Here is a 17,857-nt window from a genome sequence, read left to right as displayed (position 1 = left end):
TGTGAAACTGTGATATCCTACCATTAAAATTTCACTTTTTCGAACCCTGCACCATTATGGTGTATCTCAATATTTTGAATAGTTTGGGGTTTACTTTGTAAATTTAGCTTGCCGGTTTCATATTTTAAGCTTAGTAATCTATATAACTTAAATTAGAGAGATAATTCTCATAGGCAAGTTTTTTTAGATCTCCATAAATGATGATTATGCATGCAAGTACATCTACTGGTATGAGCAGAAAACTACTTGTGTGAGCGCTCCAAGAGTACGCATACCACAGTAAGTGCTTTGCAGCTGCCTTTCCTGAGGTCCTGCTAGTTCTTGTTCTTGGCATTGCTTTCTATCCTAGCTATAATGATGAAATGTGTATGATGAAATGTTTCTGTATCAAAAACTTTTAATCAGGAAAGCTGAAAATTGAGCAGTGATGGGTTGATATCTAAACCATGGCTTCATATTTTAACAGTATTACAAAGTAGCAGCCTGGTCAGAGGACTAGCTTGCACAGTGATCAGCTCCATCGGAAAAACAGAAGTCCTATTTACAGATTAGAAGTTTGGCCTTTTTCAGATGTATTTCTTCAAGGATTCACACAGCTGCAGTTAGAGTCACAGACAGGAAAGAGAAAAAATAAATACATAGCTCATTATTTGTTTTGGGACCTTGGGGAACAGCAAAAATGTCTCATTTACTTTTACCAAGAAAAGCCTTCTGTTTCGCTAGGGGCAGTTTGGAAGGTAGGGTAGGGAGGGCAGAGGTGAACCTGCGCTGTGGAAGTGCCTGAAATGGTCAGTCCTTCCAAAGGCAGCAAGGGATGAGGGAGCAGGTGCTGCCTTGGAGGCCTGGTTGCTTTGGAGGAAAAGACAGGAAACATCTTTGCCCCTAAAGTAAATGGAAAACATAGCTGAAGCAGTGAATACTTGCCTGGCCATAAAACTTGTTTCTGTGACTCTTGCAACCCTTTATTATACCCCCCGTGCACTGCCAGGTGCGGTGGCGCTGTACTTTGTGAAGTGGCTGAAGAGGTTATTAGGCAGCCCCTACCAGCCTCGCTCAGATGCTCTCAGGTGTCCATGTGTTTTGGTAAAGCTGCAGAAGTTGCTCAGCTGTTGGCAGGTTCCCAGTGAGTATCAGACAGCTGCTGATGCTGGATGAGCAATCCTGAGGGCATTTGCAGCCAGCTTCAGTGATGAGCTAGATACAAGTCCAGTGGGCTTCTGAACACAGACAAGAGGAAAATTAGAACGATAACTGAACAGAGAGCCAAGTAGCTACTGGTTGTTACTTAAGTGATTAAGCCTGGTTTCATAGCACACAATAACTCTCCCATAGGTAACTTGGGGGAAAAAAAAAAAAAAAAAAAAAAGAAGGGAAAAAAAAGGAAACTAAACAAAAGAAACAAAAGTAAAATAATGCCTAGTAGCTGGAATAAAACATAGATTGGCACATCTCATTGATGCTTTATTGACTCCTAGCAAAATAATGAGCAAAATCCACATTGTGAGTTTTTTATTATAAATATGTTCACAACCAGAACATTTTCAGAGAAAGTTTGTGATCCTTTGTGATCCTTTCATCTGGCTTGGGCCAAGTGTAAGTAACAGGGAGGGTTAGAAATACACCTGTCTGTAATAACCAAGCCAAGTTTTTAAGAGAGAGAGCTTTATATGAAATAAAACCCCCTCTGTCTTTGGGATATACAAAACTCCTGCCTACTTGGAGCAGAGGGAGAGGCTGTGAAGCTCTGAGCCTTTCCAGGGGGTAAGACTTCGGTCATGTTTGCCTGACAGGGCGATCTGTCACTGTCTGGTGAGGCCATCAGATACTGTGTTCAGTTTTGGGCCTCTCACTACAGGAAAATCATTGAGGTGCTGGAGAGAGTTCAGAGAAGGGGCCTGGAGCACAAGTCTGATGAGGAGCGGCTGAGGAAACTGGGGCTGTTCAGCCTGGAGAAAAGGAGGCCGAGCTGTCTGCAGCTACCTGAACAGAGGTTGTAACATGGAGGGGGTTGGTCTCTTCTCCTAAGTAGCAAGTGATAGGATGAGAGGAAATGGCCTCAAGTTGCACCACGGGAGGTTCAGGTTGGATATTAGGAAAAACTTCTTCACTGAAAGGGTTGTGAAGCATTGGAACAGGCTGCTCAGAGAAGCAGTTGAGTCTCACCATCCCTGGAGATGTTTAAAAGATGCGTAGATGAGGTTCTTAGGGACATGGTTTAGAGGTGGACCCGGCAGTGCTAGGTTAATAGTTGGACTTGATAAAATTAACGGTCTTTTCCAACCAAAATGATTCTATGAGAGAAATGTGTCACCTGCCAGATATGAACTTGAATCTTTTATTTTTATGGTCCTGAATGTGGTATCAGCTAGTAAAGTGAAGATCAAGTTAGTGGGGGACTGTCAGCTCTATCTTATTAACCTCCATTGTCATCACTTCTACCACCAAAGAAAACCAGCGATGGCGTTTGATGGAGGGGAGTTTTGTGTTCTTGTCTTGCAACCAGCTGTACTCCTGATCTGGGAAGATAACTAGGGCTAGCATCTTGTCAGCAGAGTCTGGCAAGGCACAGCTGCTTCTGTGTAGTGAGTGGAGTATTTGTAAGAGCACATAGTATGAGGTGCCTTATGCTGGGGCTTTTTGTTCAATCTCTAATGGCTTCTGCTTTTTTACGGTTGCATTGAAAGCACTGAGGGAAGGAACAGCGTGGTTTTTCTTCTAATACAAGAGCAGTAGTTGCTGCTAAGCAAAACTGTTAATATAGGATACTTTGTGTGTAAGAGATCAAGCAATGTTGTGATTCTTTCACCCAGAAGAGGAGGAAGCGTGACTCCAGTCTTTTATGGCTTTTCTTAGCCAGTATGAGAATGACTACAGTATCACTGCAGCTGCTAAAAGGAGACTAAGCCATGATCTTATGCTGTCAACTCTACTTACGTATTTTGTATTATGTATTCAGTTACATTCAGTAACAATATGAAAAATCTGGTGCTCCAAATGGAAAATTTCTTTGCCTGTATGTTAAAATATCTTTGCACAGCTTTTGACTGGTCTCTCTAGTCAGGCATCTCTCTTCCCCCTCTCCCCCCTTTTAGTCACCACAGAAATAAGTTTCAGAGTGGAGCTCTGTTCTTATCTTTCTTATCATTGGCTTGGGGTTTATATTTTTTTTTCTTCTTTTCTGTTGTTTTAATATTGCCTTCTGGGGGGGGAGGGGGCGAAAGTCTGTTTTCTGCAGATGATTCTCTCTTACAATTTTTTCCACAGCTTGAATGTCTCACTTCTAATTACATGAAGGATAGTTCTCTCTCTCTTATTCTTCACATCAAGAAGGGGACTGGTGTTTTTTAGTCCATCTGCATATACCCTTAAAATTGTTGGCAACATGTTGACAAAAGGTGGTTGTATTCTGGTTTTCTGGTAGCTGCCATTTCTCCCATGTTTACCTTTTACTCTTATGTTATTTTTCTGACTTAGGTAAAAATTCCTCAACATCTTTGTTTTTCTCATCACTATGTTTTGTCCAATTCTTTACCCTAATACTTATAAAAAATTAGTGTTGCTAATAAATCCAATTTATTGAGTTTATTATAACTTCTTTTGGATCTAATGAGCTTGGAATTAGAGTGGATGTTGATTCTGCCATAGAAGAGCTATTCAATCCTCCTTTCATTTTGCATCTCCTCCCTCCCCTTACTTCATTCTCTAAAAAGTCATTTGAATTAAATTCATCAGAGACAAGATTTTAGAACAAAATTATTTCACTGGCAATGAGGATAAAGCCAGGATTTGTGTTTCAGTGAGAAAATGCTAAACTTTCCCTCTAGATTTTTGTTTTCTCTTTCGTGAATCAGCCTCTGCCTGAACAATGAAAACAGGCTTGGCAATGTGAGCTCGCAGTGGATTTCTCTAAGGTATTTGATTGCACTGTCACTGCAGTGAGTACGTGAGTACAGTCTCTGAGTGGAGCTTTGCTAGGAGCTGATTTTTACAGCAGCTAAATGTTGGCCCAGCTACCACCTAATTTGCATGAACTCTACTATCTCTCAAACACAATTTCTACCTTTTTGCTGTGTCTTTCAGTTTTGTAATTTTTTTCCTTTTTTTTCCTTTAAAGTAAAATGCATTTTTAGTAATTGGAATACATGTTTTTAATAAAGCTATTGAGATATTTCAGTGTCTGATTTTTGTTTGTTTACGTTGTTATGAGTCTGGCAGGATAACATGGAGCTAAAGCAGAGATCCGCTTGGTTTGTTAATAAATTTTGGAATATTGATACTGGATTGTAATAGCTTGACAGCTTTTCTATAAATTTTGTATTTTGAAATTACAGCCATTTTGCTGACCTTGAACACATGAAGTTATATTAAAAAAGACAATATGTTTAGGATCACATGGCTGATGATGGGGATGCAGAAGTACTGGAGCAGCTTTTGCTCAGTGTTCACAGGCAGCCGCATTGTTTTAATCATGTTGCCTTGATTGTGCTTCATACCTCTGTCGTTTGTTGGTAATTGAGGCAGCTTTTGCAGCTGTAACTCGAGTATCCTTGGATGATGTTCTGTCTCATGATGAAGATGTACCAGCTGCCAGCATCATACATGGGCTCCCAGAGGTTGTCAAGGCACAGCAAGCCTGCAGTTGTGGCTAGCAGGAGGGCACAACTGCTGAGATTCTTCACTGGATCTCCTCTGTTGCTTTTAATTTCTGAGATCTCTTTCCATCCTTTTGCTCAGTGACACCAAAACCTCTTCTGGCAAATAAAGTAAATGAGAAAATCAAAGAGAAACTGCCTAAGGATTTACTTACTGTATGAAAATCCAGTGTGGAGATTGGCTGCATAAGCCTGAGCGACAAGCTGGAGAGGAGAAAAATGCAAACCTGCAGCTGTTTGGGATTAATGAATGTGTAACACAAACAACATCTATATGAAAACAAATGAGCTTTTAAAAAAACAGATTACACAAAGTTGATGTGTGTTAACAAAATGAAGAAGTAGGAGTAAGATTTTTGTTTCCTGAGAGCATTAAAAAATCCAGCCTAAGAGAATATGTGTGATGTTGTGTGTTGTTTAGTTAGGATTATTAGCTAGCACTGAGCTGTGCTCTCAGTCGAAGCACAAGCTTTTCCTCTCTGGGCACTTGAACTCTTAATATTTTTCAAAATCTAAATTGGGTCATAAATGTTTTGGCAATTTCAAATTAGCGGTGGAGGGGGTGGGGGGCATTATAAAACACGCCATGTGATGGAACAGTTGAGTGCACTGATTACTAGGCTGCACAAGTAGACAGAGCCAAGTGGGAGGGCGCCTTCACATCAGGAGTGAGGGGTGCTGGTTCTGCATTAAGAGCAATATCCCGCACAGTGCCTGCCCATGCCATGCCTGACTAGCTGATGATTTCAGTCCTTCATGGAGCCCTGTATTCACGCAGTGGGTAATTTGGAAACATCAGCTAGTCAAGAATCTGCCCTGCTCACTAATAATGACCTGACAGTCTAACAGAACCAGTATATACCTCCTAAATAACTCCCGGGAAGGTCTAGAAAAGGTAAGTGTCCTTTGTGAAGGCCACCCTTCTAAAGAAAAGGGAGAATGCAGGAGAAAAGCACAGATTGAGCATGACAGAAAACAACCAGAAAAAAAGAACAAAAGGATTGTTCAATGCCTGCATTTGTAGATCAGGAACAGATTACATCAGAGTAAAATACTGAGATATGAGGAGAAAAAATTAAACACCCAAACCAGACATCATGGAAGAAACCAGGCTGTTTAGCTTGCATAGTTAGCATGCATTCTATCTCAGATGAGGTGGACCAAACAAGCTAAATAAAAAACCGAGAACAGAAAAATAGCTAAAAAAAACCCACCCAAAACACAAAAGCAATAATGTTCTTTAATGCTAGTCTGTTTTCTCTCAAATATCATCCAGTGTTTATGCATTATAACTTACAGAAAAAAATACCAACAAGCAGAGTCATTGTGAACAACATTTTAAGACTTCTTTCAGTATTAAGTACACCTCATTAACTTGCACTATTCTGTTACTCCTGTAGCAGCTGAAACAAATGATTTCATATAACAATAAGGCTATTTTGCATGCATGTATTATCATGCTATCTTTTATCGCCCATTCACGTTCAGATTTTTTTCAGTGGATCCTCTCCCCTATTTACCATTTACTTCTTGTAAACAAAGAACTACTCTTTTCCTCTTACTTTTTCCGCTTCATGCTTCTCTAGTGTGCAGACGCTTTGTAAGCATTCATCTTGAAAACTTTTCGAAATTGTGAGGGCATGCTATGATTGTTCCTAGGCAGCTGGTGAAATGAAGGTCAGAGTGGTTGTATTTTAATCTACTCGTTTTAGAAACTCATCTTGCAAAAAACAAACAAAAACCAATCAACCAAAACCCCAGATCTGTCTTTTAATGAATATTTAACATTTTGTTCCCCTATACGTGTGGCTACAACACTGACTAATTTGATCATGGGACATTTGATCATGTGTACTGCACATCAGGTATGCCTTCATAACCAAATTGTGTAGATAAACAGTGTTAAGACATGCAGTTCATTTTCTCACACCACAAGAATGTTAAGGTTCTGGACCCCTTGATCCAGTGCTGTTTCTGGAGAGAAGTATCTTCATAGCATGTAAGAGGCTTATAGTATTTGGCCTGTTTCATTTGCTTCTGTGCAATTTTTCTAGCTTCGTTCTCTGTGAAAACCTAGTAGTGCATGTTGTTGCCTCTCCCTTATTCCTAAACTACCTGCCTGCTCTTGCCTACTTTTATTATATCCATACCCCTCTGTTCCTTCTTGGCCCTATATTCTGGTGTTCCAGATGCACAGCTTTTTGGCTCTCACTTTACTGAAAAGCAAGAAGAGACAGATGGTTGTCATGAGCCAGCTTTGTACATGGTGCTTATTTCCACAGCCCAGATAAAGGCTTTGCAGGGAAAGAACCACTCAATTTCTGCAGCAGTGAGTGATAGAGAATCCTCACTGCAGGGTGGCATGGAACAGTGACCATGCCCCAAGCTAGAACTGTTAGACCTGCATCAGTGTCACCAAGTACTCAGAGAACACAGTTGCTAAATTTCTACTAATCTCTTCTGAAATGTGATTTTTGAAAAGCAAAAGTGCTTCATTAAATTTGGATGAGTTTCCACAGGGCTGGATTAGACACATTAGAGTAGGAACATCCAACATGTTGAACTCTTGAGCAGTTCCATCGTGGCTCTGCTGCCAGGACAGCTGGATATACCTGGCAGGTGCAGACAGTTTGGTCAGTCCAGATCTGTAGCTGTGGAAGCAGTGATGCCACAGTGATTACTAAAGGCTGGTGTTGCCAGATGATGTGGGATCCAAGTTGTAAACCCAACTTGGTTTAGCCTTGGCTCTCATAGGATGGAGGGAACCCTAGTGCGTTTTTGTCAGGTACTGTTCATTTTGTCGTGCACTGAGTGTGGGATTTCCCTTTCCCTCATGCCTCAGATGTGTAATATTTATTGCATTGCTCTGAGCCACATGAAGATTTAGGGCTACTGCTTGAGAGGATAGAAAGGTTGGCCAGCCTGGTGCTGAGCCAGCTGCTAAAATTGGCTGAAAATGGTTTTAAGACTGAGCAGACAATGGGTGACTTTCCCGTAATTGTATTTTGCAAAATAGCTGAATTGGTTCAGTTACAGCTTTCAGAGAAGAAGAGTGTGGAAAATCTCAACTGGAAGTGTTCTCTTTAGCAAACACAAAAATGCGTGAACATATGAAGCTTACTATCCAGGGCTTAAGGAATAATTTTAACCTATTCTAAAATGGTTGCAGCTTCTGTTACTATAATTATTCATTACCACAACAACTCTACTATTTTTTTTATTATTTAGATTCACTGATATAGTAGTTAACTTATTGCAAGCATTCACTGTACATTGTATTGCTACACACTCTGCACTGTGCTGCTCAAAATTGCTGCAGAAAAAGGTGATGCTTTATCAGGTGTATAATGCCTTCTTAATTGGACTGTGGTGAAATTTAATAATTCTAATGTGTCAAGCTTTTATTGAAAGTACGGGAAATAAAGGAGCTTTGTTACCTTCTGGGATGCATGATGTTTAATTAAGGTATTGTCTTTCTCTAAAATGAAGTCAGAGAGAAGTAGTATCATACATGCTCAAAATGTGTACTGGTTTAATAGATCAAATGGTGAAATACTGTTTTGCTTTAGACACAGACAAGCTCTTGAGCTCTTACAGCATCTTTATGGTTCTTCCCTATCTGCTCTCTGTTATAATGTAATGTGGGGTAATTACAGAAGACTTTACCTGGTAGATTACCCTGTTAACCTGGCACTCCAGTAAATTTTCATGTTCTCGCAAAAAGACAGGACATCATACGAAAGAGCACTCCAGCACACAAGCACATTATGGTTTTCATTTTATTTTACTGTTTTATAGGATTGCATTGATGTGGGTTGGTGGGAAGGAGAACTGAACGGCAGAAGAGGTGTGTTTCCAGATAACTTTGTCAAGCTTCTTCCTTCTGATTTTGAAAAAGAGGTAAGCAATGTATTCTTTCATTTTCACTTTAGGGTACAGAATGGAAGTGGAGTTGAAATAAATTATCTTTTGGGTATGTCATTTTAATAGTTTTACTTCTAACTTAGTAACAAAAAAACATTAAAAGAAACAAATTTCTGGGTTACAAAGCATCTATGAAGAGAACATGTGGCACTTAAAGTCATCTTATGGAGTTTCTTTGAAGGGTTTGATTGGCCTATCCAGTCAGTCTGCCTCCTCTACGTTGCTCTGAAAGCCCTCTGTCCTGCATTCTAGGTTTGAGAGAGAGTGGAATTGGGGGTCCCAAGGTAATTGCTGAGGCAGGTGATGCAGCTATGACCAGAATTGTTAGCTCTTCTTCATTATTTTCGTGCTGGAATATGAAGAGTTAGCATACCACCTGCATGCTGACTGACAGCAGTCAAGCACTTTTCCAGAATGATGAAAAGGGTGAAATTTTAACTGTGATGTTTGAAAGGCAATGTGAGCCTTTGATATCTGAGAGGCATGTTTCTTTACCTCTCTCAGAATTATTAAAAAAAAGGTGTAAAATCTATGCAGAAACTTTTTCAGCTTCTTTTTATTTGAAAGAGATGACATTGTTATTTGCCAAACAATATTTAGAAATCCTGCAGCTTCCTGGAATAAAATAGTGGACTACTTCCCCCAAAAGTCCATTCCATTTTTAGGAACTTTTTAGTCATCAGTGGGATATTACAAGCTTGCAGTCAGGCTTTTGATGAGTGTTTCACAGTCTAAGCCTTCTATGATAAAACCGAGACTTACTGACACTCAGCTTCAATCTTTGGCAATAAAATTGGATGCCGGAGGCAAAAATTAAATAACCTGGAAAGCTTAATAAAGCAACTATTAAACAAATAGCAGAAGCTAACATGATAATTATTGAAAATGAAGGTAGAAGAGCATCAAAACCTGTAGGACGTGAAAATGTAGTTCCATTGCAGAGTGGATATCCTGGCTTTAGGCCTAATAATAAAAGAAGGTGTTTTCCAAAAGAGGCAGAAATCATAAACCTTGAGACATAGTGAGCCTACTATAGAAGAAAAAGATCTTTACTCTTACACATTTTTTGGTGGTGAAATTTATTCAGTCTTTTTGAACTTATAAATTATAACACTTCAAGTGGTTTTTTCTTTAGAGTATGATGAGTATGACTTGCAGAATAAATTAAATTTTCAGACACTTAGAAATTGCAGCTAGGTTTGCTGTAAACGTGGAGAATAAAATTTTATTAATTTTTTAAATGGCACAGATCTGGCCACATGAGTACGTAACTGGTAGGACTATAGACTGTCTTTATTTGAATAAAAGTGCTAAAAGGAAGGAAAAGGATACTTTTCCAGTGGTTTTGTCAGGTATTTTCTGATGTGATCCAGAAACCTTGGATTCCATCCCATGGTCTGAAAGTATTTGTTGCAGTAGTTTTCTGCTTGTTGAACAAAAGCTTGGGATCTTTTCCCATCTCCTTTTCAGTCCTCAGTTTTCCAATCCTGATTCTTTTCCATGCATGGCTGTTTGTCCCAGGCCTTTTCTATTCACTGCCCAGTCCAGTCTGCACCTCTGAGGTGGTCTCAATTACAGGATTTTCCCCTGAGCTCACTACCTGAGTCTAAATAACCATCTGGATTTACTTTCTATCCCTACACCACATTTCTTTATCCAGCTTGTTTCCCGCTCTCCACTCACTTTGTCCCTGCTCGTTAGTTTTGTTCTTTTCTTGTCTTAGTTTCCTTTCTGTTGGCTTCATTTCTAGTCTGTCTCTATCACCTTCTCCATTATCTCATCCAGCCACAGACTCTTGTAATTCCTCCTTGCTTCTCCATGTTTTCCTCAGCAGTCCTAAGGCTCTTCCATGCTGCCTCCTTACTGATCTTTGTCTGCCTTTTTGAAACGATATATTTCTATCATGAGCTTCCAGTTGAAGCCACTTTGATGAACCATGGGATCCATTCTCCTTTGTGTTTATGTGCATTAGTGTTGTAGTTTCGATCAGGAGTGGGATTTGCAGTGAAACTCTCACTTGTGCTTTGGTTTACCTTGAAGACAGGTCTCAGGGGACATGCACTAGACTCCTTTCAGATGAGAACTAACCCAAAAGATGTGCTAAAGGAGCACACCTCATATATTCCAACTACTGACGTATGAACAGTCAGTGGGCTCAGTCTCACACCACTCCAGAATAAACCCTAAAAGTTTATATTCTGTTGTTGGATCCTCAGCACCAACTATTTCACTCTGCAGCTGTTATCACCCAAACTCGCAATTGCTATCACAAAACATTAATTGTCCCTGTCTTCTTTCTTTTCCACACTTTTCTTAACTTTTCTGCATTTGAACCTTGAACCGTGTTGCCTAAATTCTTGCAGAAGTCTCTCTGAGAGTGTAAGGACATGGACACAGACAATGGCCCATGGCAGTCAGGCTAGAGAAGATTTTTCTGAGCTCCTGAGTTCTTGGCCACAGATTTCTCAGGTTGATGATACGAGATCATCTGGTTACGAGGAGGTGGTGGGATGGTAACTACAGAGATTTAAGCTGTTAGGCTTACTCAGTCTGCACAAAATTGTTAATTTTTTTTTTCTCCAGAGATGAATATATTTGCTAGATTTGAAAGAGATCCCCAGGAGCAGCGAGTGGCAAGCACTCGACCTTCACAGAGAACCTGCTCCCTGTCAACATTTAGTCTAAGACTTGAGAGTTCTAGGGGAGAGGCTGAACTAATTACTGCAAGTGAACAAAACAATTGATCTTTCTTGAAAGTAGGTGAGCCATTTGACAGATATATAGAAAATAATAGGGGTGAAAAAAGTCAACATGAGTTTGATAGAAAATATAACCCTAAATGATTGGTTGAAGTTATACATGTCTGGAAACATCAAGTTATAGGTGGCTACACAAGAAAATATACAGTGCTGCATAGCGAGAAATGTAGTGGCAGTGATTGTGATCTATCCATAGCAAAGGAAAGATGGAAAAATGAAGAAAACAAATATTTTTACTTAGGTCTTATTTTCTCATTTATTTATTTATTTATTTATTTAGTAAGAGTGAGAGTCAAGGTCTGTCACTTGATCCAGTATGGTGCTCTATTTGTTTTTGTGTTCATTCCAAGATATATATGGTGAATGCCAGTATGGTGGGTGTGTGTACACACACATCGACATGAAAACAAAGCCACTCCTCTCCTAGCCTGTAGGTGAAGAGAAATGGTTCTGGCACTGATTTGGTGGTCATGTTTCACAGCCATACCATTACAGATCTGTTAGGGAAATAGTCATAACAGAGAAGGTGAAACTGAATAGTACAAATTGGTTAGAATAATTTGTTTCAATTCACCAGACACCTGAAACTCTGATAACTGCCTTTTAGAACTGGAGCTGTAAATGTATCATAGTAAGTGAATAAAATTTAACCTTTGCAGCATTTACTGTGTTCTGCATTTTTGCCCCATTTATGACCCTGAGAAAACCACACTTCAGGTTTTGCCATATCTAGATTTTTTTGTGTGTTTGTTTGTTTCCAAAAGGTCTTGGAATATTTACCAGATTTAATTTTAAATAAATAGGTTTCTTCAGTAAACCAAAGGTCATGTATTTCTCTAACCTTAAGGCACGTAAACTGGAATTCTTTTCCTGTCAGCAAGACATTTCAATTGCAAAAGAAGAAAAATGTCATTTTATTTGTCAATGCTATTTTCTCTCTTCAAATTCAATTTAATTAAGTTATTTCAGGGGAAATATGAGACAGATCTGTGGTCTAAAGTCTTGTGATTACTGATGTTAAGCAATGTATTATTAACTCCAACCTTTGTATGAATGAGATTTACAGGCATTTTGAAGCAGTTTATTTACTTTTGTTACTAAATTTTAGAGACCGAAGAAACCACCACCTCCATCAGCTCCTGTCATCAAACAAGGATCAGGTAAGGTACAGCTGATTTTGTACAGCACATGTTAGTGAGCACATCTCAGTCTAAATTAAGTGTATTAAAATTTATATAGAATTTCTCTGTATCAAAATTGAGAAGCAGGAGGTGTCTAGACAACAACTAATTAAATAGAATCAAATTGTACAAAGACAATAACCCTGAAAGACTGTGATGTGCCTTTTAAAGGTCTTGCAGGCAACCATCTTCACCATTTAAAAAAAATGTGTTTCACCCCTTAACCATGTTAATTTGGAGCAAGCATGATACTTCAGGTTTAAAAAGTTTTCCAGTTCCCTGACTAAAGTTGACTGAGCACATGTCTTTGCAATATGAACATAGATGTTGGACTCTAGTAATACCTGCAGGAGGAAACTACATTCACTGTACAGCTATAGAACTGTTTTATTCTAGAGATAAAGAGCTTTTTTGCATATCTGTAAGACAGTGTCAGAGAACTTGGCTGAAATAAAATGGCCCCATCTGAGTTACAATCGAAATCTTGCAGATCTGTGTGAACGCTGGAGCTGTTTGTCTGTCTCTAGGTCCTAGTCCATAGTTAGATTCAATACTTTATAGTCATAAGTATAAAACTTAAAGGAGTTATCCTGAATCTAGTTACATAGGTAGTGGTCTTGCAAATGTTTTAAGGGACTGATTATGTTTTCCAAATGGATAAGTGCTAGCAAAGCTGGGTTTGGAATATGTTAGACTGAATTGTGTATAAATACTGAGAGCTGAAACTACTTTTACTTGTAGTTTTAAAATGACTTCATAATACGAATTTTCAAAAGTACCTGCAGGATTTATTTTTTCTGTGGAACTTCAAAACAGTTAAAGGATCTATGTGCGTGGCAGTTCTGACCTCAGAAACCAAATTCCCGTTGCATTCATGTAAAATCACGAGTCTCAAGGCATGGGATGCTCTCGGAGTTTTCGTTTGTATTGCAGTTTAGGTGGAAACATAACTATGGCTGGAATTCTTTAATCCCTTAACTCCAGTGGGTTTGTTAAAATTCTGCAGCCACACTACCACTTCCCCCACTGCTGGTGCACATTAAAACACACACACAAAAAAACAACAACAAACCCATCCAATCTAGTTAGATTATTTTTCTTGTCACTGTGGTCTGTCACAGCTTTCAGTGCTTTAAAAACTAAATTTCTCTCTCCTACAGTCTTGATCTATTAACAGAGGAACAAATTACACCAGTGTACAATTTACTGTGAATCAATAGGCTATAATTTAACTAGTTTGAATTTGTCAAGCAGTTCTTTGACTACAGAATCATGACTATGAATATTTGGTTTGCTTATTAATACCTATGGTTTATTCTTCACTCTGTCTTGAGACTCCTAAAAACATAGATTTGATTTTAAGAGCAAGTGAGTATCAGTGCCGAGAGAGAGCAGTACAGCTTTGCCATCTAGTGGTGGTTCCATACTGAATACGTCTTGGTGACAACTGACACGTTTTGGAAAAGCTCCATAAAACGTTATGTTTCTTTCAGTTTATACTCCCATAATTAGGCAATAATGTGTTTAATATGTTTGTGTCTGTTTGCATCCAATGCATTAGCTCTGTCACCGTAGCAGGATAACGTGCCCATTTTCAGAAGGAAAAATGGACGCATAGAGGATGCAGACAATTTGATTAAGGCCATCTAATTCTATGGCAAAGCCAAGGCAAAGCTGTTCTTTGTTTTCATACTCAGTCCTTGACAAGTCCTGGCTAATTATGCACAAGAGTTTCTTCTAATATGTATTTAAAAGTGAAAAATCATCCTATGCGTGTTACCATCCTGACATCCTCTACTTCATCAAATTGTCACTTTACCAAGATAACACTGTATTTTACCACATCCCCATATCAGGCCTTACTGTTGATAGTTGGTAACAATTTCCAATAATGTTTCTCCATATTTAACTAGTCATAGTGTGATGAATAAATTGAGAATTGACAGTTGCAGCCTAAATAATTAAATGTCAGTATCTTCTGATGCAGAGTATAAAATCATAGCAGAGAATGAGAATTGGTTGTTGTAGTACAAACAGCAAACCAAAAGTTAGGGGCACCAGTCCCTTACATAGTCATTGAAAAGCAGTAGGGATTTCCGCAGGTAGCTGGAATAAGCAAAACAGCTCCATCTAGACTGGAGGGTGGGAATACTCTGTTGCGTCCCTCTGGCAGCTGGTATGGAGTTCACCAGAGCTTCCTTGCAGGTACTGATTAATTTGAGGGTCACAACCCCAGTAAGGAGCACACCTGAGTCTGGGAGCTCCTCAGTTTTTTGTAGACTCATTGTTTTAGATGTGGCCTGAGAGTGTCCCTCTGTGTGTTAATGATGACTGTTAATCTTTCTGTTACTAGGTCTATAGATGCGTGTCTCTTTTTTTTTTTCTTGAACACATTAGTATGTGCAAGATTATCAATATGTTGACTTGTGCTTTGCATAACTGGGGTTCTGAGCAACCTGATCTAGTTGAAGATGTCCCTGCTCGTTGCATGAGGTGTGGACTAGATGACCTTTAAAGGTTGCTTCCAACCCAAACTATTCTATAATAAAGGCTTTAATTGTTTTCTAGTAACAGTTTCTCCTCTCAGGAGTAAAGTGTTTTTCATAGACTCACAGAATCGCTTAGTTTTGAAAAGATCCTTAACAGCATTGAGTCTAACCATAAAATGACAATTCAGTATTATTTGTTGACATAAGGGATACAAGTGTCGCCTGTGCAGCAGCACAGTTACATAAAGAAACAATGGCTGGTGATAACCTCTGATGAGCACTCGTTTCTAGGAACCAGCTGCAGAAGAGTTGCAACAGCACATTCAGAAAATGTAAATGTACTTCAGAACTGCATATAATAGAATAGATCGAAGCAAAAAATTGCCTTGTGTTCCCTGCCCTGCCTCCTCTGCTATTCTTGGATGTCATCTGCTGTAATTTTTATTGAAATACTAATAGTGTTGCCTGAAGGGCCTTTCAACATTACTGAGTTGAAATGGCATTAGCACCTAGTAGTTAGCCAATACAGCACAGCCAATATCCAGTAAAGTATTTCTTATAGTATGGGCACCAGAAGATTGCATCTTGCATGTGCCAGGAAATTTTTGCAAAATCTTCCCGTTGCTGGTGCCATAAGTTCCCATATTCCTTATAGGAAGAGAAGTCAGTATGTCAAGGTTTCTAGTACAGAGGCAGAAGTCAGCAGAGGCTTACACCTCCAGGCCAAAAGCTGTCAATTAAAAAAGTCATGCAGAATACTGTCAGTACTACTATTATCATATTTCTAACATGTGGAAGTGAACAGCTAGTACTACAGGTGAAAAAGAGGGTTTTTAAACTTAATGTAAAATAAGCCCTGTATGTTAATCTATTTTAAGTATTTTCTTGGCAGATATGCCCAATTAGTTGATTTATTCCTAATGATTTTCCACACTGTTGAACTGCTCTTCCGTTAAGTATGTCTACGATGTTAAAGAACTATAAAGTTTAAATATCTGTCCACATTTTAAAATCCATAGTTACTGATTTTTTTTTTTTTCACAGAGTGGTCTGAAAGTGCACATTCTTTTGAGATGCACAGTTTGGAAAGTGTGAACTGGACTGTGAAAACATAAACCTCCAGTTGCTTTTTTTGTCATTATGGTGTAAGCAAATACTTGAGACTAAATTTATGTTCAGTTTTAGCAAGATATTTTCAAAGTAGGAGAATGTAAAAAACCTAAGAAATTACAAAATTAAGTCTAGTGTGCCCTTTTGTGCTGGCTTGTTGGCTTGTTCAGGATTCCAAATTTTCCTTTCTTTGCCAGGTACCACAGATAGAAAGCATGAAATCAAAAAGGTACCTCCTGAAAGGCCAGAATGTCTTCCTAATCGAACAGAAGACAAAGGTATGAAATGTGCTTTCCTTCTTGCTCTCTGCTGAGAGACATGGGAAATGAAACCGATGCACACCCTCATTTCCCAGTCTGTTTCATTAAGTGTGTTGCCTGGATGCTTATTTCCCACTCTAACAGATCTGTGATTATATGTATTTTGGAAAGGATCTCATTGTTACTTTTGGGCTAAATTCAGGATATTCATTGGACTAATCCAGACCTGTTAAGTACTTGTAGCCTCAACCGAAGTCAAAGGGAGATATGCTCTCATTACATAAAATGCCATCTAAAAGCTCTGTGCTCAATAAAACCCAGGTCCTTGATCAAGGAAGATACCCCAGATGAGTGCATGCTTTTTTCTTAACATCTATATGCCTTAGTTCTCTAGTTAAAAGCAGGGTTGGTGGTTTTCCTGCATCACAGAGGGGTTTTGTGAAGATACAGTCATTAATACTTACGAATCACCCCATTATTGTAGTCAGAGAAGTCATAGGCAAGCCTGTGAAGAAATGAAAAAATTCTGTCTTCAAAGCCAGGTGTGAACATTGCAAGAAATGGGACACAGTACCATGCAGAGCAGTGACAAGCAAATGAAATTTTTAATGGTTTGATGGCATTCTGAATAGTTTGGGGAAAATAGTTATACTGATTCTCTAAGCTTCATACATTTCAAGCTTCATACATTTAAGTGGACTATTAGATTGTACAGAGAAGTTTGTTTATGGGATTTCTTAACTTCTAAGTGTTTGAACTTGCAGTCTTTTAAGAGGCACATGTGTGCACATGACTAAATGTATAATATGCAGTTATAATTTAGTGCCAAAAAGTGCAGACTTTGCACCAAGATCTGCTTTTGGATATATGTCTTAGTGATTTGACAGGTGTTTTAGCACTGTGATCTACATATGTTTACTTTTGGTTATGTGTGTTACTTCTCTTGGTTATCTTAGCCAATAAAACCCTTTGCCTTCCATTTTTGAACTTACAAAGCCAGCGGTCAAAATGCTGGAGGAAGTTTAAATATCTATCTATCTATAACTTTTCTCAATGTTGAAAAAGGGCAGCAGGAGTCACACCTACATTTCTGGAGTACTGGGGAGTGGCAGGAATTGTTTGGTGTGGTGCAGCAGCAAGGGTGGCACAGGAACATTCTTTACCCTGTGTGTTGCTACACTGCCTGGCCTGTCCATCATACATAGTTTAGATTCTTGGACACTGACGCACTATAAAGTGTCGTAGGAGTGTGTAAAATTACATAATATGCTGGAAAAGCTTCAATGTTACAGAGGACCCAATGATTGCAGCAACTGAAAGCATACTGAAAAATGGTGTATGCCTGTGAGCAACAGTGACTTACTGAGCTATTCCAAATCTAATGTGGATTGTGTTTCTGGTGTTTTATTCCACGATCCTTTCAGACTGAAACCTAGAACCCATTAAGCAATACCCTGTAACATCCCCAGTACCTCTTAGGTG

The 17,857-nt window shown here is 38.9% G+C and overlaps 1 protein-coding gene across 6 annotated transcripts in view; it reads left to right on the top strand.

Annotated features, from left to right (window-relative positions):
- SH3KBP1 (SH3 domain containing kinase binding protein 1) overlaps positions 1–17,857 on the top strand; it is a 228,542-nt gene that overhangs the window by 186,419 nt on the left and 24,266 nt on the right. For all 6 annotated transcript variants that reach the window (XM_082054547.1, XM_082054543.1, XM_082054542.1 and 3 more), the window contains 3 exons: positions 8,451–8,552; positions 12,444–12,495; positions 16,313–16,393. In XM_082054547.1, the coding sequence (XP_081910673.1) occupies positions 8,451–8,552; positions 12,444–12,495; positions 16,313–16,393 (235 nt within the window). The remainder of the gene's footprint in view (positions 1–8,450; positions 8,553–12,443; positions 12,496–16,312; positions 16,394–17,857) is intronic.

Source organism: Streptopelia decaocto (genome assembly GCF_964273445.1).
Source record: "Streptopelia decaocto genome assembly, chromosome: 1".
Taxonomy (NCBI): Eukaryota; Metazoa; Chordata; class Aves; order Columbiformes; family Columbidae; genus Streptopelia; species Streptopelia decaocto.
The sequence above is the reverse complement of the archived record's forward strand: the minus strand, read 5'-3'. Positions and strand labels throughout refer to the sequence as shown.